This window comes from Orycteropus afer, unplaced genomic scaffold (genome assembly GCF_000298275.1).
Source record: "Orycteropus afer afer isolate SDZICR_OR568_19922 unplaced genomic scaffold, OryAfe1.0 scaffold00128, whole genome shotgun sequence".
Taxonomy (NCBI): domain Eukaryota; kingdom Metazoa; phylum Chordata; class Mammalia; order Tubulidentata; family Orycteropodidae; genus Orycteropus; species Orycteropus afer.
Genome location: NW_006921715.1, coordinates 7,931,347 through 7,958,058, shown reverse-complemented (window position 1 = coordinate 7,958,058; position 26,712 = coordinate 7,931,347). Strand labels below are relative to the sequence as shown.

The 26,712-nt window shown below is 57.3% G+C and overlaps 1 protein-coding gene across 1 annotated transcript; it reads left to right on the top strand.

The window, feature by feature from the left end:
- Nucleotides 1–2,498: 2,498 nt before the first annotated feature.
- On the top strand, nucleotides 2,499–25,443 carry AHNAK2 (AHNAK nucleoprotein 2). Its single transcript, XM_042781497.1, has 14 exons — nucleotides 2,499–2,549; nucleotides 2,657–2,755; nucleotides 3,352–3,450; nucleotides 4,264–4,414; nucleotides 4,764–4,948; nucleotides 5,044–5,754; nucleotides 5,791–9,261; nucleotides 9,739–13,167; nucleotides 13,603–14,157; nucleotides 14,614–15,222; nucleotides 15,670–19,161; nucleotides 19,639–20,178; nucleotides 20,644–21,183; nucleotides 21,631–25,443. Exons 3-14 carry the CDS (start codon nucleotides 3,436–3,438, stop codon nucleotides 25,441–25,443), a joined length of 17,511 nt encoding a protein of 5,836 aa, XP_042637431.1. The 5' UTR covers nucleotides 2,499–2,549; nucleotides 2,657–2,755; nucleotides 3,352–3,435.
- The last annotated feature ends 1,269 nt before the right edge of the window (nucleotides 25,444–26,712 follow it).

Here is a 26,712-nt window from a genome sequence, read left to right as displayed (position 1 = left end):
CCTATGTGCTAGAAATGTTTGTGATGGTTCGTGTCATCTCTTCCTTTGATGTCTGGAGAATTCCCTGGTGAGACTAACTGGATATGGAGTTTCTCTGTAGGGACAATTTTGACCACTGATTCTACCTCATTGACAGCTACAGGACTATTCAGATTTTCCGCTTCTTCTTTCAATTTTGCTGAGTTACGTTTCCAGAGAAAGTGTTGTCCTCTTTTCCAGTCCTAATATTGATAAATTGTGCCTTCTCTGTTTTTCTGTTTTTGTTCTTCCTTCCCAGAGATTTGTCAATCTTATGAATCTTTTCAGAGAACTGCCTTTTGGCTTTCTTGATTTTTACTGTTGGCTTTTTATCCATATCAAACAAAGAAAACAAATTTCTGATTTTATCTTTGTTAAGCCTTTCCATTTATGTATTTTATTGTTTGTTTTTGTTTCCTGGGTTTTTATCTAACTTTTTGAGATAAATTTAGATCATTGATTCTCAGTATTTCTTCTGTTCTCATATATTCATTCAATGCTATGATTTTACCTCTAAGTGTGACTTTGGTTGCATTCTACAAGATTTGTTTTTATTTTTAAAAATCAACTTTGTTATTGTTGTTTGCTGTCAAGTTGATTCCAACTTATCGTGACCCTATAGGACAGAGTAGAGCTGCCCAATAGGGTTTCTTAGACTGTAATCTTTATGGGAGCTTTTTGTCAAGTCTTTACTGAGGTATAATTCACATGTAATAAAATGCACCATTTAAAAAGTATATCATTAATTGAGTTTTAAGAAATGCATACACGCATGTAACTAGCACCATAAGCAAGACATAAAATGTTGCATCAGTTCAAAGAGTGTCCCCATGGCCCGTTGCCAGTAATTCCCCTCCCCTGCTCTAGACAACCACTACAGAGTCAATTTGTCCTTTCCTGACCTTCATACAAATGGAAGCATGTATTACACACTCTTTTTGGTCTGAACTCTTGTCCAACATGCTGCTTTGGGGCTCGATCCCTGTTGCTGCACAGAGATCAAGCTTTGCCGTCGTTGAGCAGCACTTCATTCTGTGGACATAGCACAGCTGGTTTGTCTTTTCTTGTGTTGATGGGTGTTGTTTCCAGGCTGGGCAGATTGTGAATAAAGCTGCTGCAAACTTTAGTGTCTTTGTGCAGACATGTTTTCATTTCTCTTGAGTAAACTCCTATGAGTGGAATTTCCAGATTGTATAGTAGGTGTAAGTTTTCCTGTGTGGAGAAGCTGCCAAACTGTTTTTCCAATGTGGTTGTACTAGTTTCCCTTTTGACCAGCAGTGTATGAGAGTTCCAGTTACTCCACATTCTAATTGTCAGTCTTTCTAACTGAAGTCATTCTAGTCTTTCAATGGTATTCTGATATTTTAATCTGTATTTTCCTGATGATTAATGATGTTGATCACCTCTTCTTGTGCTTAGTGGCCTTTTGTACGTATTATTTTGTGCAATGTCTGTTCAATCTTTGGCCACTTTTAATGGAGTTCCCCCGCCCCCCATCTTCTTCTACTGTGTTTTAGGAGTTTTTCTGGTTACAAGTCCTTTGTCAGATACATGTATTGACTATTCATTTCCTTAACAATGTCTTTCAAGACCAGAAATTTTAAATTATGGTGAAATCTAATTTATCAATTTTTCCCATATCATTCCTACTTTTGAATCCTATCTAAGCAGTCTTTGTCTCCCCCAAGGTGGCAATGGCTTTCTCCTAGAATTTTTAGGTTTTGTATTTAGCTCTCTAATTTAGTTTTTACATGTAGTGTGAGGAAGTGTTCTAGGATTCATTCTTCCAATTAAATATCCAGTTGTTCCAGCACTATTTGTGAAAAGATTATTCTTTTCCTGTTGAAATAACTTGACTGCTTTGTCAAAACTCAACTGACCATGTAGGTGTGGGTCCGCTCTGGACGGCCTGTTCTGTTCCACTCACTTAGATGTTCATACCACATTGTCTTGGTTACAGTAGTTTTGCAGTAAGTCTTGGAATCAGGTGGTAAAGTCCTCCAGTTTTGTTTTGCTTTTGCTACATTGTTTTCATTACTCTTGATTTCTGTGCCTTTTTATGTAAATTTTAAAATCAGCTTGTCAAATTCTACCAAAAACAAGCAAACAAACAAACAAAAAACCTGCTGGCATTTTTCTTGGTATGGTTTTGAATCATTAGGTCGATCTGGGGTGATCTGACCTCTTAACAATATTCCACTTTGTGTACGTGTTGCCTTTTTCCACCTGTCAAAAAGGAAGTTCTCATTCAACGGATAGACTGAATCAATAAACAACACCTAGCTCTCCTTTAAAAAAGGAACCGAACCATGACGTGTCTTCCATTGATTCAGGTCTTCTTCATTGGCTCTCACCTGCCCAGGACAGCTACCCCACCTGCATGGGTATGTGTACCCTTCTGGGCCCCTACCCTCAGATCCAGCATCTGGGCCACCTGCCTGCCTGCCCCACTAACAGCGTGTCTCTCTGCAGTGTCTGGCCGGCAGCTGCAGCCAGAAGAACCAGATGCAGAAACTGAAGAAGACCGCTCTGTAAGTGAGGCCTGGGGGGAGCATACCCACCCCTGCCCCGCCTCCTCCATTCCTGTGCCTGGGCAGAGCCTGGAGGCCAACGGTAACTGAGTCTCCCTTCTGGCCAGGTGACCGAAGGGCCTGCGGATGAGATCGTCCGGCCACGACCACAGGGGTCCTCGCCTGTCTACGAATGTGTGGCTGAGGGTGCTGGTTTTGGACTTCAGGTTAGCCTGCTGGACAGAGACCTACAGGCTGTGGGAGAACCTAGGCACGAGGCCACAGGTGGCATCAGCCTGTGCAGCCGCCCTGTCCTCCCTGCTGCCCACTGGGTCACCCTGCCCCTCTGTTTCCCCCACCTGTCCCCCACCTCAGCTTCCAAGAGACACTCCACCCCACAGCTCATGAGCTCCTGGGGGGGGGGCAGTGGCGGGGGTGCAGGGAGGGTGGTGGGTATGCCTGACAGGTGACTACACACCTCCCCACCCCTGTCTTCTGGAGAGGGTGCTGGGAACGGGGTGGGGAGGTGTGTTGACTAAGAGCTTCATTTTTGTATAGTGTAGATTTCTTTCTTCTCTCTGTCCATGCAAGACCCCAGTCACCACGGGGTTTACCAGGAGGTATGGCAGCTGGGGCTGGGCACTATGGGCTGGGGCCCACCAGGAAGGTCAAAGGCTGAGGGTTGCCTTTTCCCAGGTGGGGAGGCCTAGCTCCCTCTGCACATAGAGGCAGCTCCAGACCCCTCGGAGCTGGGGGGCCTGGCTCTGGTGCCCAGCTTCCCTGTGCTGGGCAGGTGGGTGACTGTGGACTTCTGTGGCTCCAGGAAGACGCTCCGAGCAGGCGAAGCGTGGCGAGACGGAGATCGTGGTGGAAGCGGGACTCGGGGGAGCCGCGGACTTTCTCCAGGATGAGCCGTCCAGAGGTGGGTCAGGGAGGAGCACCCGCAGGCCTCCACCCACAGGGGCCAGTGGGGTAGCAGGAGGGCCCAAGAGGCTGGCAGAGGGCACCCCAAGGAAGGGGCAGAGGGGCAGGGGGAGGGAGGACCCAGGAGGCTGATGGAGGGTGCCCCAGGGAAGGGTGTTGGGCACCCTTGTCAGGCTGGGTGCAGGAATCCTGGAGGGGAACATTCTGCCTTTCCCAAGGCCCCTCTCCCTTGCGACATTCCCGCCAGGAGGTTCAGAGCCCAGACCCCTGATCAGCTGTCCCCGAGCCTGCAGAGCTGTGTGCTGATCTCATCCGCACAACACGGATGGAGCTGGTGCCTCTGTGGGAGGGCCCACTGCATGAAGGGGTGAAGGGCTCTCAGGAGCTGGGCCAGCTGGAGCGGCGAGGTTGCCACCTCTCAGGCAGCCTCTCTGTTTCCCCGGCACCTGGCTGATGCTGAGCTCGTCCACCGGGTCATGAGGTTGCCCGGTGTCCTGCTCAGGGCACGCCCCTCCCAGCGTTCACGTCCTGCCTGGTTGAGCACCAGGGGCCCATCTGTGATCAGTGCAGCATGCTTGTGGGAAGAGTGAACGGTGCCACGAAGGAGGCGTGGTCTCCTGTGCTTGAGGAGCCGCTCAGCCGGTGTCAGGCTGCTCCTGAGGCCTGAAGGGGTACAAGAGGAATAGCCCCTGAGACTGCCCACAGCTGGTGTCCCCCAAAGCCTGGCCCTGTGTCACTCAGGGTGACGGACCAGATGGCAGGGTCCACCTCCTCAGAGGAGGCACAGGGACATCATATGCTTTTGTTCCAGTCCGTACAGGGGGCCTCAGAGGTGACACTGGACACCGAGGTGGAGGTGGGAGCCAGCGGCTACAGTGTCACTGGTGGTGGAGACCAGGGGGTCTTTGTTAAGCAAGTGTTGAAGGGGTCCTCGGCTGCCAAGCTCTTCAGCTTGAGAGAAGGTACCGTGCCTACCCACCCTGCAGTCCCCACTGCCCCCTAGGAGGGAAAGCTGCAAGGGAATGGGGGCCACACCAAGCCTGCATTCAGCTACTTCCAGACTGGGGTCCGACCTACTGTGCCTTAATGTTCTCACCTGAGAACTGGGCTCACCTTCTCCCACCCTGCGCTTTCTGTGGCCCAGAAGTTGCATGGCGCAGAACCACATGGCGGGGGGGTTCTTCTTCTCTTTTATGCACCTCTGCATGAAGACCCTTCCCTCCCTGTGGCTAGAGACTGTGGGGATGGAGGCCCATGGGGTGGGAGGCCCAAGGGGGTTGGAGGCCTGAGCACAGCCTTCTCCTTGTCTAGGGGACCAGCTGCTCAGCACAACCATATTCTTTGACAACATTAAATATGAAGATGCTCTCAAAATCCTTCAGTACTCAGAGCCATATAAGGTTCAGTTCAGGATCAAACGGAAACTCCCTGACCGAGAGGAAGAGGCAGGGGCCCACAGTGGTGCTCAGTTGGGCCCAAAGGGCCCTGAGAAGCAGGTAAGGCCGGCCCAGTGGCCAAGGCTGGGTGGGGGCCCCAGTCTAGGCCTCTGCTGTCAGGTGCAGGCACCCACGACCTATCTTCTGTCTTTTAGGAGAAGGAGGTCACTGACCAGTACACCGAGAGCCCCACAAAGACGCTGGAAGGAGGCGGGGACCAAGACACGCTTCTCCCCAAGGCCAGGGTGGAACGCGGCCGTCGGCCCCAGAAGGAGAGGCTCTCCTGGCCCAAATTCCAAGCAGTGCGACCCAAGTACAGGCCAGGGCCCCGGCGGTCACACAGTTCCTCAGAGGCCTATGAGCGGGACACCTCAGATGTGTCCCCCACGAGCACAGACACGGAAGCCCAGCTCCCAACGGAGGGCCAGGAGCTGCAGGGCAGCCAGCGCAGAAGGAAGTTCCTCAGCCTGCGGTTCCGGACAGGCCCAGGGCGTCCAGACAAAGGGGCCCAGGGCAGTCTGGTACCAGGGGTCCTTGAGGAAGCAGAGTTCAAAGACACAGGGGTCCCTCCGACCACAGGGCCTAGCAGCTTTGGGGAGGGAGCATCAGGAGAGATTGCAGAACCTGTGGCCAGACGCAGAAAGAAGAGCAGGGAGGCCAAAGCCCAGGAGGAAGCAGCCTGGCAGAGGGGTCCCGAGCAGGCCTGGAGGGACAACGGGGGCCCAGTGCAGAGGCAGGAAGTAGGCACCGCCCAGCTGTCCTCTCAAGGCACCACTGCACCCGGTGGCATGCAGAATGGCCTGCCAGAAATCCGGGTCCGCATCCCCCACTTGCAGACACCCCGATTTGGGGTCTCCAAACAAAAAGTACTGGACTCAGGAGCAGTCATCTCCGAATCCCAGCTGGAGCAGCAGCCAGGAAGGCTCTCCGGAGCAGAGCATGGGCCCAGGGAGGAGGTGGAGGGAGAAGCAGGAAGCCTGGGGGCTGGAGCGCCCCGGGAGGACTTGCCAGAACTTGAAGACCAGAAAACATATGGGCAAGGGCCAGGTGAGGCTGGGGTAAGAGTCAGGGCTGAGGAGAAAGATGTGGGTGGCACTGAGGGAAAGGTAAAGATGGGAAAGTTCAAAATGCCATCATTTGGATGGTCACCCATCAAGGAGCCAAAGACATCCGGGTCAAGACACCAAGAGGCAAGAGGCAGGGATGTCACAGTTGACACAGCCAAGCCAGAAACTGGAGCCAGCAGAAGAGAGAAAGAGCACCAACTAGACGACAAAGATCAAAGAGTGCCCACGCCATCACCCGGTGGCAAGACAGACGGCGTGAGCCTGGAGGATGAAAGGGCCACAGCAGACAAAGATGTGCTCACCAAAGACAGCAAGTTCAAGATGCCCAAGTTCAAGATGCCGTCCTTTGGGGTCTCAGTTCCCGTCAAAGAAGACACACACTCCATGGATAGCTCCCTGCCCAGGATAGGTGGAGAAGCATCATTACCCACCCTGGAGGGAAAAATCAGAACTGCACAAGTGCAGGCACGAGTGCCAGCAAGGGAAGTGGAATTCAGCACAGGGACAAGAAGTATGAAAATACCAGAGGAGGAGGGGACACTGAGGACTGACGAGGACCAAGATGACAGAGACACACAAAAAGAGCACCAGCCCAAGGTCCAGATGCCCGGCATCAAGACGCCCAAGGTGGACCCCAAGGACCCCAAGGTGGACGCCAGCCTCCCCGACATAGACATATCACTGCCCAAGGTCACAGTGGATGCCCCAGTTCCTGGGCTCTCCATGGAGGGAGTGAAGGTGGAGGGAGACAAGGACATCCAGACCAAGGACGGCAAGTTCAAGATGCCCTCCTTCAAGATGCCATCCTTTGGCGTGTCTGCACCAAGCAAATCCATCAAGGCATCGGTGGACATGTCTCTGCCAGAGGCACAGGGGGACGTGTCCCTCCCCTCCATCGAGGGAGAAGTCAAGACTGGCAACCTCAGCATTCAACTCCCATCGGCAGATGTGGACGTGAAGGGTGGCAAGGTGGGCGTGAAGCTCCCCGAGGGCCAGCTACCCGAAAGAGAGCCCACGGGACAGGCCATGGGAGCCGGACTCAAAGGGCACCTGCCCACCTTCCAGATGCCTGGTGTTAAGATGCCCAAAATAGACTTCAGGGCCCCCCAGGTGGACCTCAAGGGCTCCAAGCTGGACATGAAAGGCCCCAAAGGAGATGTAGACACACAAGACATAGAGGTGTCCCTGCCCAGCATGGAGGTGGACATCCAGCCACCCAGCATCAAGGTGGAGGGTGATGTATCTCTGGCAGAGAAGGATGTGGCAGCCAAAGACAGCAAGTTCAAGATGCCCAAGTTCAAGATGCCCTCCTTCAGGATGTCGGCTCAGAGCAAGGACCTGAGGACCTCTGTGGATGAGCCAGGGCCCCAAGTGGGTGCAGAGGCCTCCCTGCCTTCCCTGGGAGTGGAGATAGCACCCACTGAGTGGAGCATCCCCGTGCCATCCGCTGACATCACCCTGCCAGGGGCCGAGCTAGAAGTTTCCCTCCCAGATATGGAGGCAGCAGCTGGAGAGCTGAAGGGCAAAGCAGAAGGGCCTAGGATCAAAGGGCACCTGCCCAAGGTCCAGATGCCCAGCATCAAGATGCCCAAGGTGGACCTGAAGGGCCCCAAGGTGGATGCCAGCCTCCCAGACGTGGACGTGACGCTGCCCAAGGTTGCAGTGGACACCCCTACTCCCGGGCTCTCTGTGGGGGACGTTAAGGTGGAGGGAGACGTCAAGTTGGGAGACAAGGATGTCAAGATCAAGGAGGGCAAGTTCAAGATGCCCTCCTTCAAGATGCCATCCTTTGGTGTGTCTGCTCCAAGCAAGTCCACTGAGACATCAGTGGATGTGTCTCTGCCAGAGGCAAGGGTAGAGGTGTCCCTCCCCTCCATTGAGGGAGAAGTCAAGACCAGAGACATCAGCATTCAACTCCCATCGACCAATGTGGATGTGAAGGGTGGCGAGGTGGGCATGAAACTCCCCAAGGGCCAGCTGCCCGAGGGAGAGCCCGCAGGACAGGCTGTGGGAGCTGGACTCAAAGGGCACTTGCCCACCTTCCAGATACCTGGAATCAAGATGCCCAAAGTAGATTTCAAGGCCCCCCAGGTGGACAGCAAGGGCCCCAAGGTGGACCTCAAGGGCCCCAAGTTGGACGTGAAAGGCCCCAAGGTGGAGGTGGCTGCCCCAGACGTGGAGGTGTCCCTACCCAGTGTGGAGGTGGACATCCAGGCGCCCAGTACTAAAGTGGAGGGTGACATGTCCCTGACAGACAATGATGTGGCAACCAAAGACAGCAAGTTCAAGATGCCCAAGTTCAAGATGCCATCTTTTGGGGTGTCGGCTCTGAGCAAGGACATGGGAACCTCTGTGGACATGCTAGGGCCCAAAGTGGGTGAGGAGGCTTCCCAGCCCTCCCTGGAGGTGGAGATCCCACCCGTCGAGGGGACCATCCCCATGCCATCTGCTGACATTGCCCTGCCAGGGGCTGAGCTGGAAGTTTCCCTCCCAGAGGTGGATGTGGCCACTGGAGAGCTGAAGGGCAAAGTGGAAAGCGCTAGGATCAAAGGGGACTTGCCCAAGGTCCAGATGCCCGGCATCAAGATGTCCAAGGTGGACCTGAAGGGTCCCAAGGTGGATGCCAGGCCACCTGACATGGACATATCACTGCCCAAGGTCACTGTGGATGCCCCAGCTCCCAGGCTTTCTATGAGGGGCCTGAAGGTGGAGGGAGACCTCAATCTGGGAGACAAGGACCTCAAGACCAAGGATGGCAAGTTCAAGATGCCCTCCTTCAAGATGCCATCCTTTGGGGCGTCTGTGCCAAGCAAGTCCATTGAGGCATCAGTGGACATTTCTCTGCCAGAGACACAGGTGGACGTGTCCCTCCCCTCTATTGAGAGAGAAGTCAAGACAAGTGACCTCAGCATTCAACTCCCATCAACCGACATGGACATGAAGGGTGGCGAGGTGGGTGTGAAGCTCCCCGAGGGCCAGCTGCCTAAGGGAGAGCCTGCGGGACAGGCCATGGGAGCTGGACTCAAAGGGCACGTGCCCGAGTTCCAGATGCCTGGCATCAAGATTCCCAAAGTGGATTTCAAGGCTGCTCAGGTGGATATCAAGGGCTCCAAGGTGGACCTCAAGGGCCCCAAGCTGGACGTGAAAGATGCCAAGGGGGAGTTGGTGATCCCAGACGTGGAGGTGTTCCTACCCGGCATGGAGGAAGACATCCAGGCACCCAGCACCAAGGTGGAGGGTGACATGTCCCTGCCAGACAATGATGTGACCACCAAAGACAGCAAGTTCAAGATGCCCAAGTTTAAGGTGCCGTCTTTTGGGGTATCAGCTTCAAGCAAGGACTGGGGAACCTCTGCAGATGTGCCAGGGCCCAAGGTGGGTGCGGAGACCTCCCTGACCTCCTTGGAGGTGGAGATTGCATCTGCCAAGGGGACTATCCCCAGGCAATCTTCTGACATCGCCCTGCCAGGGACCGAGCTGGAAGTTTCCCTCCCAGAGGTGGATATGGACACTGGAGAGCTGAAGGGCAAAGCGGAAGGGCCTAGGATCAAAGGGCACCTGCCCAAGGTCCAGATGCCTGGCATCAAGATGCCCAAGGTGGACCTGAAGGGCCCCAAGGTGGATGCCAGCCTCTCTGATGTGGACGTGTCACTGCCCAAAGTCACAGTGGATGCCATGGCTCCCAGGCACTCCGTGAGGGGCATTAAGGTGGAAGGAGAGATCAAGTTGGGAGACAAGGACATCAAGACCAAGGACAGCAAGTTCAAGATGCCTTCCTTCAAGATGCCATCCTTCGGCGTATCCGCGCCAAGCAAGTCCATTGACATTTCTCTGCCAGAGGCACGGGGGGACGTGTCCCTTCCCTCCATCGAGGGAGAAATCAAGACCAGCGACCTCAGCATTCAAGTCCCATCGGCCGACGTGGACTGGAAGGGTGGTGAGGTGGGCGTGAAACTCCCTGAGGGCCAACTGCCCAAGGATGAGCCCACAGGACAGGCTGGGGGAGCCGGACTCAAAGGGCACCTGCCCAAGATCCAGATGCCTGGCATCAAGATGCCCAAAGTGGACTTCAAAGCCCCCCAGGTGGACATCAAAGGCCCCAAGGTGGACCTCAAAGGACCCAAGCTGGACATGAGAGGCCCCAGGTGGGAGGGTGTTGGCCCAGACGTGGAGATGTCCATGTCCGGTATGGAGGTGGACATTCAGGTGCCCAGCACCAAGGTGGAGGGTGACGTGTCCCTGGCAGACAAGGACGTGGCTGCCAAAGACAGAAAGTTCAAGATGCCCAAGTTCAAGATGCCATCTTTTGGGGTATCAGCTCCAAGCAAGGACCTGGGAACCTCTGTGGACGTACCAGGGCCTGAAGTGGGTGCAGAGGCCTCCCTGCCCTCCCTGGAGGTGGAGATGACACCTACTGAGAGGACCATCTCCATGCCATCTGCTGACATAGCCATACCAGGGGCTGAGCTGGAAGTGTCCCTTCCAAAGGTGGAGGCGGCTGTTGGAGAGCTGAAGGGAAAAGCAGAAGGGGCTAGGATCAAAGGACACCTGCCCAAGGTCCAAATGCCCAGCATCAAGATGCCCAAGGTGGACCCAAAGGGCCCCAAGCTGGACACCAGCCTCCCCGACATCGACATTTCTCTGTCCAAGGTCACAGTGGATGTCCCAGCTCCCCAGCTCTCTGTGGAGGAAGTGAAGGTGGAAGGAGACAAGATTATCAAGACCAAGGACAGCAGGTTCAGGATGCCCTCCTTGAAGATGCCATCCTTTGGCGCATCTGTGCCAAGCAAGTCCATCGAGGCATCGGCAGACTTATCTCTGCCAGAGGCACAAGTGGACGTGTCCCTCCCCTACATCGAGGGAGAAGTCAAGACCGGTGACTTCAGCATTCAACTCCCATCAGCCAACGTGGACTTGAAGGGTGGCGAAGTGGATGTGAAGCTCCCTGAGGGCCAGATGCCCGAGGGAGAGCATGCGGGACAGGCTGTTGGAGCTGCACTCAAAGGGCACCTGCCCAAGTTCCAGATGCCCGGCATCAAGATGCCCAAAGTGGATTTCAAGGCCCCCGAGGTGGAAATCAGGGGCCCCAAGGTGGACCTCAAGGGCCCCAAGCTGGACGTGAAAGGCCCCAAGGGGGAGTTGGCCACCCCAGATATCAAGGTGTCCCTACCTGGCATGGAGGTGGACATCCAGGCACCCAGCACCAAGATGGAGGGTGACATGTCCCTGACAGACATTGATGTAGCCACCAAAGACAGCAAGTTCAAGATCCCCAAGTTTAAGATGCCATCTTTCGGGGTATCGGCTCCAAGCAAGGACCTGGAAACGTTGGTGGACATGCCAGGGCCCAAAGTGGATGCAAAGGCCTCCCTGCCCTCCTTGGAGGTGGAGATCACCCCTGCAGAGGGGACCATCCCCATGCCATCTGCTGACATTGCCCTGCCAGGGGCCGAGCTGGGAGTTTCCCTCCCAGAGGTGGATGTGGCCACTGGAGAGCTGAAGGGCAAAGCAGAAGAGGCTAGGATCAAAGGACACCTGCCTAAGGTCCAGATGGCAGGCATCAAAATGCCCAAGGTGGACCTGAAGGGCCCCAAGGTGGACTCCAGCCTCCCCGATGTGGATGAGTTGCTGCCCAAAGTCACGGTGGATGCCACAGCTCCAAGGCTCTCCATGGGGGACATTAAGGTGCAGGATGATATCAAGTTGGGGGACAAGGATGTCAAGACCAAGGAGGACAAGTTTAAGATGCCCTCCTTTAAGATGCCCTCCTTTGGCGTGTCTGCACCAAGCAAGTCCATCGAGGCATCGGTGGATGTGTCTCTGCCAGAGGCACAGGGGGACATGTCTCTCCCCTCCATTGAGGCAGAAGTCAAGACCAGTGACCTCAGTATTCAACTCCCATCAACTGACGTGGACGTGAAGGGTGGTGAGGTAGGCGTGAAGCTCCCCGAGGGCCAACTGCCCAAGGGACAGCTGACAGAGCAGGCCGTGGGAGCCAGACTCAAAGGGCACCTGCCCAGGTTCCAGATGCCTGGTGTCAAGATGCCCAAAGTGGACTTCAAGGCCTCCCAGATGGATGTCAAGGGCCCCAAGGTGGACCTCAAGGGCCCCAAGCTGGATGTGAAAGGTCCCAAGGGGGAGGTGGCCACTCCAGACGTGAAGGTGTCCCTGCCCAGCATGGAGGTGGACATTCAGGCACCCAGCACCATAGTGGAGGGTGACGTGTCCCTGGCTGACAAGGACATGACTGCCAAAGATAGCAATTTCAAGATGCCCAAATTCAAGATGCCATCCTTTGGAGTGTCGGTTCCAAGCAAAGACCTGGGGACCTCCATGGATGTGTCAGGGCCCAAAGTAAGTGTGGAGACCTCTCAGCAACCCCTTGAGGTAGAGATCACACCCGCTGAGAGGAGCATCCCCGTGCCGTCTGCTGACATCGCCCTGCCAGAGGCCGAGCTGGAAGTGTCCCTTTCAGAGGTGGAAGCGGCGGTTGGAGAGCTGAAGGGCAAAGTGGAAGGGGCTAGGATCAAAGGGCACCTGCCCAAGGTCCAGATGCCCAGCATCAAGATGCCCAAGGTGGACCTGAAAGGCCCCAAGGTGCACACCAGCCTCCCAGAGGTGGACGTGTTGCTGCCCAAGGTCTCTGTGGATGCCCCGGCTCCCGGGCTCTCCATGGAGGGCCTGAAGGTGGAGGGAGACATCAACCTGGGAGATAAGGACGTCAAGACCAAGGACAGCAAGTTCAAGATGCCCTCTTTCAAGATGCCATCCTTTGGCATGTCTGCACCAAGCAAATCCATTGAGCCATCAGTGGACGTGTCTCTCCCAGAGGCACAGGGGGACGTGTCCCTCCCCTCCATCAAGGGAGAAGTCAAGACCAGAGACCTCAGCATTCAACTCCCATCAGCTGACGTGGACTTGAAGGGTGGTGAGGTGGGTGTGAAGTTCCCTGAGGACCAGCTGCCAAAGGGAGAGCCTGCAGGACAGGCTCTGGAAGCCAAACTCAAAGGGCACCTGCCCAAGTACCAGATGCCCAGCATCAAGATGCCCAAAGTGGATTTCAAGGCCCCCCAGGTGGACATCAAGGACCCCAAGGTGGACCTCAAGCGACCCAAGCTGGACAAGAAAGGCCCCAAGGGGGAGGTGGCCGCCCCAGGCATGGAAGTTCCCCTACCTGGCATGGAGGTGGACATCCAGTCACCAGGTACCAAGGTGAAGGGTGATGAATCCCTGGAAGACAAGTTCAAGATGCCCAAGTTCAAGATGCCATCCTTCAGCGTGTCGGTTCTAAGCAAGGACGTGGAGACCTCCGTGGATGTGCCAGGGCCCAAAGTAAGCATGGAGGCCTCTCAGCACCCCCTAGAGGTGGAGATCACACCTGCCGAGGGGAGCATCACCATGCCATCAGCTGACATCACCCTGCCAGGGGCCGAGCTGGAAGTGTCCCTTATAGAGATGGAGGCAGTGGCTGGAGAGCTGAAGGGCGAAGCAGAAGGGGCTAGGATCAAAGGACACCTGCCCAAGGTCCAGATGCCTGGCATCAAGATGCCCAAGGTGGATCTGAAGGGCCTCAAGGTGGATGCCAGCCTCCCTGACGTGGACGTTTCACTGCCCAAGGTCCCTGACGTGGACACCATGGCTACTGAGCTCTCTGTGGAGGGCGTTAAGGTGGAGAGAGATGTCAAACAAGGAGACAAGGACATCAAGACCAAGGACGGTAAGTTCAAGATACCTTCCTTCAAGATACCATCCTTTGGCGTGTCTGCGCCAAGCAAGTCCATCAAGGCATCGGTGGATGTGTCTCTGCCAGAGGCACAGGGGGACATGTCCCTCCCCTCCATCGAGGCAGAAGTCAAGACCAGCGACCTCAGTATTCAACTCCCATCGACTGACGTGGACGTGAAAGGTGGTGAGGTGGGCGTGAAGCTCCCCAAGGGCCAACTGCCTGAGGGAGAGCCAACGGAGCAGGCCATGGCAGCCAGACTTAAAGGGCACCTGCCCAAATTCCAGATGCCTGATGTCAAGATGCCCAAAGTAGACTTCAAGCCCCCCCAGGTGGACGTCAAGGGCCCCCAGGTGGACCTCAAGGGTCCCAAGCTGGATGTAATAGGTCCCAAGGGGGAGGTGGCCACCCCAGATGAGGTGTCCCTGCCCAGTGTGGAGGTGGATATCCAGGTGCCCAGAGCCATGGTGGAGGGTGACGTGTCCCTGGCAGAGAAGGACGTGGCTGCCAAAGACAGAAAGTTCAATATACCCAAATTGAAGATGCCGTCCTTTGCAGTGTCAGCTCTGAGTAAGGACATGGGAACCTCTGTGGATGTACCAGGGCCCCAAGTGGGCATAGAAGCCTCCCTGCCCTCCCTGGAGATGGAGATCACACCCACCAAGGGGAACATCCCCATGCCATCTGGTGACATCGCCCTGCCAGGGGCTGAGATGGAAGTGTCCCTTCCAGAGGTGGAGGTGGCCGCTGGAGAGCTGAAGGGCAAAGTGGAAGGCGCTAGGATCAAAGGGCACCTGCCCAAGGTCCAGATGCCCGGCATCAAGATGCCCAAGGTGGATGTGAAGGGCCCCAAGGTGGACGCCAGCATCCTTGATGTGGACGTGTCACTGCCCAAGGTCGCTGTGGATGCCCCAGCTCCTGGGCTCTCCGTGGAGGGCCTAAAGGTGGAAGGAGACGTCAGCCTGGGAGACAAGGATGGCAAGACCAAGGATGGCAAGTTCAAGATGCCCTCCTTCAAGATGCCATCCTTTGACATGTCTGCACCAAGCAAGTCCATTGAAGCATCGGTGGACATTTCTCTGCCAGAGGCACAGGGGGACGTGTCCCTCCCCTGCATTGAGAGAGAAGTCAAGACCAGCGTCCTCAGCATTCCACTCCCATCAGCCGACGTGGACTTAAAGGGTGGCGAGGTGGGCATGAAGCTCCCCAAAGGGCAGCTGCCTAAAGGAGAACCCACAGGACAGGCCATGGGAGCCGGACTCAAAGGGCACCTGCCCAAGATCCAGATGCCCGGCATCAAGATGCCCAAAGTGGACTTTGAGGTCCCTCAGGTGGACATCAAGGGCCCCAAGATGGACCTCAAAGGCCCAAAGCTTGACATGAAAGGCCCCAAGTGGGAGGGTGCCGAGCCAGACGTAGAGGTGTCTGTGCCCAGTATGGAGGTGGACATCCAGCTGCCCAGCACCAAGGTGGAGGGTGGCATGTCCCTGGTGGACAAGGACCTGGCTGCCAAAGACAGCAAGTTCAAGATGCCATCTTTTGGGGTATCGGCTCCCAGCAAGGACCTAGGACTATCGGTGGATATGCCAGGGCCCAAAGTGGGTGCTGAGGCCTCCCTATCCTCCCTGGGAGTGGAAATAGCACCTGCTGAGGGCAGCATCCCCATGCCATCTGCTGACATCACCCTGCCAGGGGCCGGGCTGGAGGTGTCCATCCCAGAGGTGGAGGCAGCGGCTGGAGAGCTGAAGGGCAAAGCGGAAGGGGCTAGAATCGAAGAGCACCTGCCAAAGGTCCAGATGCCCAGCATCAAGATGCCCAAGGGGGATCTGAAGGGCCCCAAGGTGGATGCCAGCCTCCCCGACATTGATGTGTCACTCCCCAGAGTCACAGTGGACACCCCGGCTCCTGGGCTCTCCGTGGAAGGAGTGAAGGAAGAAGGAGACAAGGACATCAAGACCAAGGACGGCAGGTTCAGGATGCCCTCCTTGAAGATGCCATCCTTTGGCGTGTCTGTGCCAAGTAAATCCATCGAGGCATCAGTGGATGTGTCTCTGCCAGAGGCACAGGGGGACATGTCCCTCCCCTCCATCGATGGAGAAGGCAAGACCAGCATCCAAAGCATTCAGCTCCCATCGGCTGACGTGGACTTGAAGGGTGGCAAGGTGGACGTGAAGCTCCCCGAAGGCCAGCTGCCCAAGGGAGAGCCCGCGAGAGAGGCCGTGGGAGCTGGACTCAAAGGGCACCTGCCCAAATTCCACATACCTGGCATCAAGATGCCCAAAGGGGATTTCAAGGCCCCCCAGGTGGACATCAAGGGCCCCAAGGTGGACCTCAAAGGCCCCAAGCTGGATGTGAAAAGCACCAAGGGGGAGGTGGCCACCCCAGACGTGGAAGTGTGCCTACCCAGCATGAAGATGGACATCCAGTCACCCGGCGCCAAGGTGGAGGGTGACATGTCCCTGGCAGACAAGGACGTGACTGCCAAAGACAGCAAGGTCAAGATGCCCAAGTTCAAGATGCCATCCTTTGGGGTGTCGGTTCCGAGCAAGGACCTGGGGACCTCCGTGGATGTACCAGGGCCCAAAGTAAGTGTGGAGACCTCTCAGCCCCCCTCAGAAGTAGAGATCGCACCCGCCGAAGGGAGCATCCCCATTCCATCTCCTGACATCACCCTGCCTGAGGCTGAGCAGGAAGTGTCCCTCCCAGAGGTGGAGGCAGTGGCTGGAGAGCTGAAGGGCAAAGCAGAAGGGGCTAGGATCAAAGGGCACCTGCCCAAGGTCCAGATGCCCAGCATCAAGATGCCCAAGGTGGATCTGAAGGGCCCCAAGGTGGATGCCAGCCTCCCCAACGTGGACGTGTCGCTGCCCAAGGTCACGGTGGATGCCCCGGCTCCTGGGCTCTCCGTGGAGGGAATTAAGGTGGAGAGAGATATCAAGCCAGGAGATAAAGACATCAAGACCAAGGATGGCAAGTTCAAGATGCCCTCCTTCAAGATGCCATCCTTTGGCGTGTCTGCGCCAAGCAAGTCCATCAAGGCATCGGTGGATGTGTCTCTGCCAGAGTCACAGGGGGACATGTCCCTCCCCTCCATCGAGGCAGATGTCAAGACCAGCGACCTCAGCATTCAACTCCCATCGACCGATGTGGACGTGATGGGTGGTGAGGTGGGTGTGAAACTCCCTGGAGGCCAAGTCCCTGAAGGAGAGCCGATGGGACAGGCCATGGCAGCCGGACTCAAAGGGCACCTGCCCAAGTTCGAGATGCCTGGTGTCAAGATGCCCAAAGAGGACTTCAAGGCCCCCCAGGTGGATGTCAAGGGCCCCAAGGTGGACGTCAAGGGCCCCAAGCTGGATGTGAAAGGTCCCAAGGGGGATGTGGGCACCCCAGACAAGGTGTCCTTGCCCAGCGTGGAGGTGGACATCCAGGCGCCCAGCACCATGGTGGAGGGTGAGGTGTCCCTTGCAGACAAGGATGTGGCCACCAAAGACAGCAAGTTCAAGATGCCCAAGTTCAAGATGCCATCCTTCGCAGTGTCGGCTCTGAACAAGGACATGGAAACCTCCGTGGATGTACCAGGGCCCCAAGTGGGCGTAGAAGCCTCCCTGCCCTCCCTGGAGATGGAGATTGCACCCACCAAGGGGAGCATCCCCATGCCATCTGGTGACATCGCCCTGCCAGGGGCTGAGATGGAAGTGTCCCTTCCAGAGGTGCAGGAGGCCATTGGAGAGCTGAAGGGCAAAGCGGAAGGGGCTAGAATCAAAGGGCACCTGCCCAAGGTCCAGATGCCTGGCATCAAGATGCCCAAGGTGGATCTGAAGGGCCCCAAGGTGGATGCCAGCTACCCTGATGTGGACATGTCACAGGTCAAGGTCACTGTGGATGCCCTGGCTCCTGGGCTCTCCGTGGAGGGTCTGAAGGTGGAGGGAGATGCCAACCTGGGAGACAAGGACGTCAAGATCAAGGATAGCAAGTTCAAGATGCCCTCCTTCAAGATGCCATCCTTTGGCATGTCTGCGCCAAGCAAGTCCATCGAGGCATCGGTGGATAATACATTGCCAGAGGCACAGGTGAACGTGTCCCTCCCTTCCATCGAGGGAGAAGTCAAGACCAGCGTCCTCAGCATTCAAGTTCCATCAGCCGACGTGGACTTGAAGGGTGGTAAGGTGGGCTTGAAGCTCCCCAAGGACCAGCTGCCCGAGGGAGAGCCCACAGGACAGGCTGTGGGAGCTGGAGTCAAATGGCACCTGCTCGAGTTCCAAAAGCCCAGTGTCAAGATGCCCAAAGTGGATTTCAAGACCTCCCAGGTGGACATCAAGGGCCCCAAAGTGGACCTCAAGGGACCCAAGCTGGATGTGAAAGGCCCCAAGGGGGAGGTGGCCACCCCTAATGTGGAAGTGTCTTTGCCTGGTATGGAGGTGGACATCCAGCTGCCCAGCACTAAGGTGGAGGGTGATGTGTCCCTGCTGGACAAGGACCTGGTCCTCAAAGACAGCAAGTTCAAGATGGCCAAGTTCAAGACACCGTCTTTTGGGGTACTGGCTCCAAGCAAGAACCTGGGAACCTCTGTGGAAGTGGTAGGGCCCAAAGTGGGTGCAGAGGCCTCCCTGCCCTCCCTGGGAGCGGAGATCACACCCATCGAGGGGAGCATCCCCATGCCATCTGCTGACATTGCCCTGCCAGGGGCTGAGCTGGAAGTATCCATCCCAGAGGTGGATGTGGCCGCTGGAGAGCTAAAGGGAAAAGCAGAAGAGGCTAGGATCAAAGGGCACCTGCCCAAGGTCCAGATGCCTGGCATCAAGATGCCCAAGGTGGACCTGAAGGGTCCCAAGACAGACACCAGCCTCCCTGACGTGGACGTGTCACTGCCCAAGGTCATGGTGGATGCCACAGCACCCCAGCTCTCTGTGGAGGGAGTGAAGGTGGAAGGAGACAAGGATGTCAAGACCAAGGAGAGCAAGTTCAAGATGCCCTCTTTCAAGATGCCATCCTTTGGTGTATCTGCACCAAGCAAGTCCATCGAGGCATCAGTGGACGTGTTTCTGCCAGGGGCACAGCAGGACGTGTCCCTCCCCTCCATTGAGGGAGAAGTCAAGACCAGACACCTCAGCATTCAACTCCCATCGGCCAACGTGGATTTGAAGGGTGGCGAGGTGGGTGTGAAGTTCCCTGAGGGCCAGCACCCCAAAGGAGAGCCCGCAGGACAGGCCATGGGAGCTGGACTCAATGAGCACCTGCCCAAGATCCAGATGCCCAGCATCAAGATGCCCAAAGGGGATTTCAAGGCCCCCCAGGTGGACATCAAGGGCCCTAAGGTGGACTTCAAGGGACCCAAGCTGGACATGAAAGGTCCCAAGGGGGAGGTGGCCACCCCAGACGTGGAAGTGTCCCTACCCAGCATGGAGATGGACATCCAGTCACCCGGCACCAAGGTGGAGGGTGATGTGTCCCTGGCAGACAAAGACGTGACTGCCAAAGACAGCAAGGTCAAGATGCCCAAGTTCAAGATGCCATCCTTTGGGGTGTCAGTTCTGAGCAAGGACCTAGGGACCTCTGTGGATGTGCCAGGGCCCAAAGTAAGTGTGGAGGCCTCTCAGCGCCCTCTGGAGATGGAGATCGCACCCACCAAGGGGGGCATCCCTGTGCCATCTGGTGACATAGCCCTGCCAGGGGCCGAGCTGGAAGTGTCCCTTCCAGAGGTGGAGGCAGTGGCTGGAGAGCTGAAGGGCGAGGTGGAAGGGGCTTGGACCAAAGAGCACCTGCCCAAGGTCCAGATGCCTGGCATTAAGATGCCCAAGGTGGATTTGAAGGGCCCCAAGGTGGACGCCAGCCTCCCTGATGTGGACGTGTCACTTCCCAAGGTCACGGTGGACGCCCCGGCTCCTGGGCTCTCTGTGGAGGGTGTTAAGGTGGAGGGAGATGTCAAACCAGGAGACAAGGACATCAAGACCAAGGACGGCAAGTTCAAGATGCCCTCCTTCAAGATACCATCCTTTGGCGTGTCTGTGCCAAGCAAATCCATCGAGGCATCAGTGGACATGTCTCTGCCAGAGACACAGGGGGACGTGTCCCTCCCCTCCATTGAGGGAGAAGTCAAGACCAGTGACCTCAGCATTCAACTCCCATCTACTGACGTGAACGTGAAGGGTGGCGAGGTGGGCGTGAAACTCCCCCAAGGCCAAGTGCCCAAGGGAGAGCTGACGGGGCAGGCCGTGGCAGCCGGACTCAAAGGGCACCTGCCCAAGTTCCAGATGCCCAGCGTCAAGATGCCCAAAGTGGACTTCAAGGCCCCCCAGGTGGACATCAAAGGCCCCAAGCTGGATGTGAAAAGTCCCCTGGGAGAGGTGGCTACCCCAGATGTGGAGGTGTCCTTGCCTGGTGTGGCGGTGGACATCCAGGCGCCCAGCACCAGGGTGGAGGTTGATGTTCCCCTGGCAGACAAGGATGTGGCCACCAAGGACAGCAAGTTCAAGATGCCCAAGTTCAAGATGCCATCCTTTGGGGTGTTGGTTCTGAGCAAGGACCTGGGAACCTCTGTGGACATGCCAGGGCCCCAAATGGGTGTGGAGGAGGCCTCCCAGCCCTCCTTGGAGATGGAGATCACACCCACCAAGGGGAGCATCCCCGTGCCATCTGCTGACATCTCCCTACCAGGTGCTGAGCTGGAAGTGTCCCTCCCAGAGGTGAAGGCAGCCACTGGAGAGCTGAAGGGCAAAGTGGAAGAGCCTAGGATCAAAGGGCATGTGCCCAAGGTCCAGATGCCCAGCATTAAGATGCCGCAGGTGGACCTGAAGGGCCCCAAGGTGGATGCCAGCCTCCCTGATGTGGACGTGTCACCGCCCAAGATCACAGTGGACGCCACAGCTCCCAGGCTCCCCATGGGGGGTGTTAAGGTGGAGGGAGATGTCAAGCCGGAAGACAAGGACATCAGGACCAAGGACAGCAAGTTCAAGATGTCCTCCTTTAAGGTACCATCCTTTGGCATGTCTGCGCCAAGCAAGTCCATCCAGGCATCGGTGGACATTTCTCTGCCAGAGACACAGGTGGACATGTCCCTCCCTTCCATCGAGGGAGAAGTCAAGACCAGCGACCTCAGCATTCAACTCCCATCAGAGGATGTGGATTTGAAGGGTGGCGAGGTAGGCATGAAGCTCCCCGAGGGCCAGCTGCCCGAGGGAGAGCCCGCAGGACAGGCTGTAGGAGCTGGACTCAAAGGGCACCTGTCCACCTTCCAGATGCCCAGCATCAAGATGCCCAAAGTGGACTTCAAGACCCCCCAGGTGGACATCAAGGGCCCCAAGGTGGACCTCAAGGGAACCAAGCTGGACGTGAAAGGCCTCAAGGGGGAGGTGGCCACCCCAGACGTGGAGGTATCTCTGCCCAGTATGGAGGTGGACATCCAGCTGCCCAGCACCAAGGTGGAGGGTGAGGTGTCCCTGGCAGACAAGGGTGTGGCCGCCAAAGACAGCAAGTTCAAGATGCCCAAGTTCAAGATGCCATCTTTTGGGGTATCACCTCCGAGCAAGGACCTGGGAACCTCTGTGGATGTGCCAGGGCCCAAAGTGGGTGCAGAGGCCTCCCTGCCCTCCCTGGGAGTGGAGAGCACACCCGCTGAGGGTAGCATCCCCATGCCATCTGCTGACATCACCCTGCCAGAAGCCGAGCTGGAAGTGTCCCTCCCAGAGGTGGAAGCCACCGCTGGAGAGCTGAAGGACAAAGTGGAAGGGGCTAGGATCAAAGGGCACCTGCCCAAGGTCCAGAAGCCTGGCATCAAGATGCCCAAGGGGGACCTGAAGGGCCCCAAGGTGGACGCCAGCCTTCCTGATGTGGACGTGTCACTGCCCAAGGTTGTGGTGGATGCCCCGGCTTCCAGGCTCTCTGTGGAGGGAGTGAAGGTCGAAGGAGACAAGGACCTCAAGACCAAGGATGGCAAGTTCAAGATGCCCTCCTTCAAGATGCCATCCTTTGGGGCGTCTGTGCCAAGCAAGTCCATTGAGGCATCAGTGGACATTTCTCTGCCAGAGACACAGGTGGACGTGTCCCTCCCCTCTATTGAGAGAGAAGTCAAGACAAGTGACCTCAGCATTCAACTCCCATCAACCGACATGGACGTGAAGGGTGGTGAGGTGGGCGTGAAGCTCCCCGAGGGCCAGCTGCCTAAGGGAGAGCCTGAGGGACAGGCCATGGGAGCTGGACTCAAAGGGCACGTGCCCGAGTTCCAGATGCCTGGCGTCAAGATTCCCAAAGTGGATTTCAAGGCCGCTCAGGTGGACCTCAAGGGCCCCAAGGTGGACGTGAAAGGTCCCAAGGGGGAGGTGGCAGCCCCAGATGTGGAGGTGTCCCTACCCAGCGTGGAGGTGGACATCCAGGTGCCCAGCCCTAAGGCGGAGGGTGACTCATCCCTGGAAGGCCTAGGTGTTCCTGTTAAGGGCAGCAGGTTCCGTCTGCCCCGCTTCACCATTCCTTCTTTTGGCAAGTCCAGCAGTGTCTCTATGGACTCCTCTCAGGTTACAGCCACTTGTAAAGGTCCGGAATTGACGGCCTCTTCAGCCACCACAGAATCTGGCGTTAGTTCCTCTGCACCTGGATCCCCTGACACGAGTGGTGATGTCACTGTGGCTTTGTCCGTCACGAAAGGTGATGAGAAGAATGAAGGGAAGGAAGCCCACCTTAAAATGCCCAAAGGCTTCTTCTCTCAGGGGAAGACCTCTCACGTCGCCCTGGACCAGAAGTCCGGGGTGCCACATCCCCCGCCTGCTTCTGCCATATCCCCTGATGCCTCTGCTGGTCTGTCCCAGGAGCAGGGTGTGACAAGTGGCTCCCGCTTCCCTCCAGTCCCCAAGGTGGGTCTGGCTGGTTTTCCGTCAGCCAAGGTTGATCTCTGTGTCCCCTTTGCAGAGTCCTCTGTCCTCCGTCCTAGTGATGGCATCACCCTAACAAAGTACCAGGTGGCGCACCCTGCGGCCACCATGCATGCTGAGTGTCCTTGTGACACAGTGCCAGTGCGGCACACTGACAGGCTCCTCCCCAGCCTAGAAGGCTCAGCTGAGCTGCAGGTCCCTGATGGGGGCCCAGCGTCCCACACAGAATCCCTCCCCAGCCCCACAGGCATCCTGGTTCCTGCCACCTACGGAAGGGTGACTTTTCCTAAATTCCATAAACCAAAGTTCGGGTTTTCAGTTGTAAGTGCTGCCACTCTTGAGGGTGAGGGCGAGGTCGAGGGCGAGGGCGAGGGCTCTGCCACTGAGACAATCGAGTTGTCCCCACCGCCCAGCACTGCGCTGCCACCAGCAGATACCCCTGTCTGCACAGGGCCGGAAGGCCACTCTGGGCCTGCTGTCATAGCCGCCATGGTGCCGGGAGAAGCCCCCTCTGAGGACACTGAGCGTGATGGCAAGGGGAGTCCCTTCAAAATGCCCAGGTTCAAGCTTCCGTCGCTAAGCTGGTCTCCCAAGAAAGAGGCAGGGCCACAAGGAGATCCTGAGGGCAGTTCTGTGGATGCAGAACTCAGCCTGGGTTTAGATGATGATCAGCCTGCTGCCCAGACAGGGGTCTTCCCGTCACAAGTGGGAGAGGACACTGATGTGCCCCCAGAGAAAGACGGGGCGAAGGGCAAGGGGAGGAAGTCGAGCTTCGTCATGCCCAAGCTCTCACTCTCCAAGGTGAAGGGCACGAAGGACCGGCCCCAGGGGGAGGTCCAGCCCTCTCTTTCTGGCACTGCAGTTGCTACAGGAAGGACCAGAGATGATGGAGGTGCGGCTGGCAGGGCCCCTGACGGAGAGGCCCAGGATACCAGTCTGGCCCTCACCAAACCCTCACTTGGCAGCTCTGAGGCTGAAGTGGAGGTGAGCAGGCCGGAGGCCACCTTTCTGCTTCCAGAGCATAACCTGTCTCTCAGGAAGGGCCCAGCACCCACGCCCCACAGGGAAGCCACGGCCCCTCCAACAGGAGAGGTGCTGCAGCCACTCGGGGCTCTGCTGGACACTGACATCCACACGGGGCAGAGCCACGAGGGGGCCGCTCAGGCAGCCCCAGTGCCGACAGGCTCTCAGGAGGGCTGGTTCAAGATGCCCAAATTCCGTGTGCCCAGCTTCTGGCGAACATCCACCAAGGACAAGGGTGGGGCGGTGGTGGGCATGGCTCAGGACCCTGGGCCTCAAGGCAGGGACGTGGCTGCTGGAGTCCAGACTCAGGACCCTGGTGTCCATGGGTTGACACTGGAGGCCGCTGCGTCACCACAGCCCACAGATGGCAAGGCGCAAGTGACAGCTGAGGTGGCATCATCCACAGATGTCCTGAAATGCCACGTGCACAGCCCAAGCTTGGAGCTGTCTTTCCCCACTGCCAGCACAGCCATCGCTCATCTCTCTGCAGCTGAGGCCAGGGTCCGTCCTGGGGAAGGCTCCCTCCCCCTCCAGATGTCAGAGACTCAGGCTGCCCCAGGGGGAACGGTCCCGACGGCTGCTCTAGGACCCGGAGCCCATGGCCCTACCACAGTAGAGGACCAAGTGGAAGGACGCCTGTCTCCTGCCCAAGGGCCTGTGAAACTGAGGACGTCACAGACCGAAATGCCAGCCCAGGTGTCCATCATCCACACGGACCAGGTCTGGGAGGATTCCGTGGTAGCCGTCACATTCCCCAAGCTGAAGGTGCCAAGGTTTACCGTCCCTGCCCCCAACACAGATGTGTTTGTCCCCTTGGTGAGAGAAGCCCCGGAGGCGGCCTTGCAAGGGGCAACCCCCGGCGTGTGGGTCGCCAGCATCCTGACGGACGCTGCCGAGATCCCCACGGAGCAGCCTGGGGACACAGGGCCCTCCTCGGAGGCATCCGCCAGCTCCAGGGTTAGAGTGCACACTGCGGGCGCTCAGGCAGAAAGCCATGCAGTCCCCGTAGGTAGCAGTGTCGCACCAGCGGCCAGCGCACCTTCCCAACCCGAGGCCTTTTCCACTCAGGTCCTGCGAGGGTCCGAGGTCCCTGCATCTGAGGTCCAGACGCCAGCTTACGGATTTTCCTCGTTGAAGGTGAAAATCCCAGAGCGCCCCCCACAGGCTAGTGTGTGCCTGGCCACCCACGGCTCTCAGGTGGGGGAGGGCTCAGAAGAGGTCCCCCAGCGTGGCGCCCCAGGGGCGGACCCCGTCCCAGACGACCTGCAGCCCGACACCGGCGAGCCCTTTGAAATCATTCCTTCCAGCATCGGAGCGCAGAGGGGCCACGCTCGCGCCGCCAGCTGCTCAGACGACGAGCCCGCAGAAATTCTTGAACTTCCCTCTGAGGACAGCCACGAGGAGGGTGGCCGGCCCGCAGACGACAGCGGGGTCCCCAAGGCGAAGCCGGCAACGAAGAAGGCTTCTGGTCTCTTCCGGTTCTGGCTTCCGGCCGTGGGGTTTTCTTCCTCCGTCGAAGAGAGCGGTTCTGAGTCCAGAGACGATGTCCAAGGATCTGCGCCCATTCAAGCGCAGCCTGAAGCCCGGCTGCCTCCGAAGCAGGAGAAGGCGGGCTGGTTCCGATTCCCCAAATTAGGCTTCTCCTCGTCTCCTGCCAAGAAGGGCGACGGTACCGAGAACAGGGCAGAACCTGCCGGGCAGAGTCTCCAGGAAGAGGCGGTCGTCTTTTTCGATGCTCGGGAAACTTTCTCCCCGGACGACAAGGAAGAAGAACCAGCGGAGGGCGCGCGCGCCGGGCCGGGCTCCGGAGGGACGGTGACCTCGGCGGCGCGGACCGAGAAGCCAGCCAGCGGACAGTCTGCTTCCAGGCCGGCCACCAGATGAAGGCCGATGCGGCGAAGCCCGGAAGCGGCGTTAGTGCACGCCCACCCCGACCACGCTTTACGTCCGCCTCCGTTCACATCGCTAAGAACGAAGCAGACACAAACGCAGCCGACACAGTCTCTTAAAATAGGACCCCAAACGCGCCCAGCTCCCCTAAAGCCTTGGGAGCAGACTTGCCCACATGACTCGAGTCCACTATGACACGGTGCTCCTGGGGGTGGCTGAAGAGGCCTTGGCTAAATAAAGTCCAGGAGGCATGCCCTGTCTCTGCTGCTTTGTGGGAGGGCTGCACGGCCCAGGAGCACACGCCGCTTCATGCCATCTGCCCTGCTGCTGTCTGTGGACGCAGTCCCTTACTCCACGCGGGTCAGATTCCCCCAGAAGGCACTGTCCGCTCACTTACTGTGAGCTAATCCCCGTGTCAAAGGGCCTCACTGAGGCAGGCCTACGGGTGCTCTACGTGATGCTGCACACGTGCGGGGCCACCCGAGGATGGCAGACGGGCCTGGTGACCCGACTGCCCCAAGATGCCTGCCACAGTCTAGCAATGCCTTCCCTCTCTGGTGGCACAGCCCTTGAAGGACATGGTGTGGCCAGCCTGCAGCATGGCCTGGCTGGCTGCTCCCTGGGAGGGAGAAGAGGCAGCTGGGTGCCCCACGTGCAGCTGCCGAGACCTGTGCCCATGTGTCCCCCACACCCCACTCAGAACCTCTACACAGCTGCTGTGGAAAATGGTCCCCAGTGGACCTGGAGGAACCACTCACCACCACTGTTCATCCAGAGGATGCTAGTTACTCAGCTAGACACACAGACAGACACACGGACACACATGCAGAGGCAGAGACACACACATCTAGAAGATGCTTGTTAATTCAGCAGGGCCTCCAGTAGCAGGTGCTGATAGACACACAGAGACAGACAGACACAGAGACACACCCAGACACACAAATACACATAGACACACACAAGACACATGTATACATACATACAGATACAGACCTGCAGACATACATATACAGACACACACACACCCAGAAACATACATCCAGACAGACAGACAGACTACACACAGGCACTCGGACACATACACAAACACGCAGAGACATAGTCGGACATAGATATAGACAGACAGACACACATACATACAAATGGACGCACAAACACAGACATACACACACACACACACAGACATGCGGAGACACAACCAGAAACATACAGACATACACAGACACACATACATACAGAAGGACACACAGACATACACACACA

Bases quoted from the DNA above. Each gene is read 5' to 3' on its own strand.
- AHNAK2 (XM_042781497.1), top strand. The intron at 13,168-13,602 runs GTGAAGGGTGAT...ATGGCTACTGAG, and splicing joins TCCAGTCACCAGGTACCAAG to CTCTCTGTGGAGGGCGTTAA. The intron at 20,179-20,643 runs GTGTTGGTTCTG...TCCTCCTTTAAG, and splicing joins TCAAGATGCCATCCTTTGGG to GTACCATCCTTTGGCATGTC.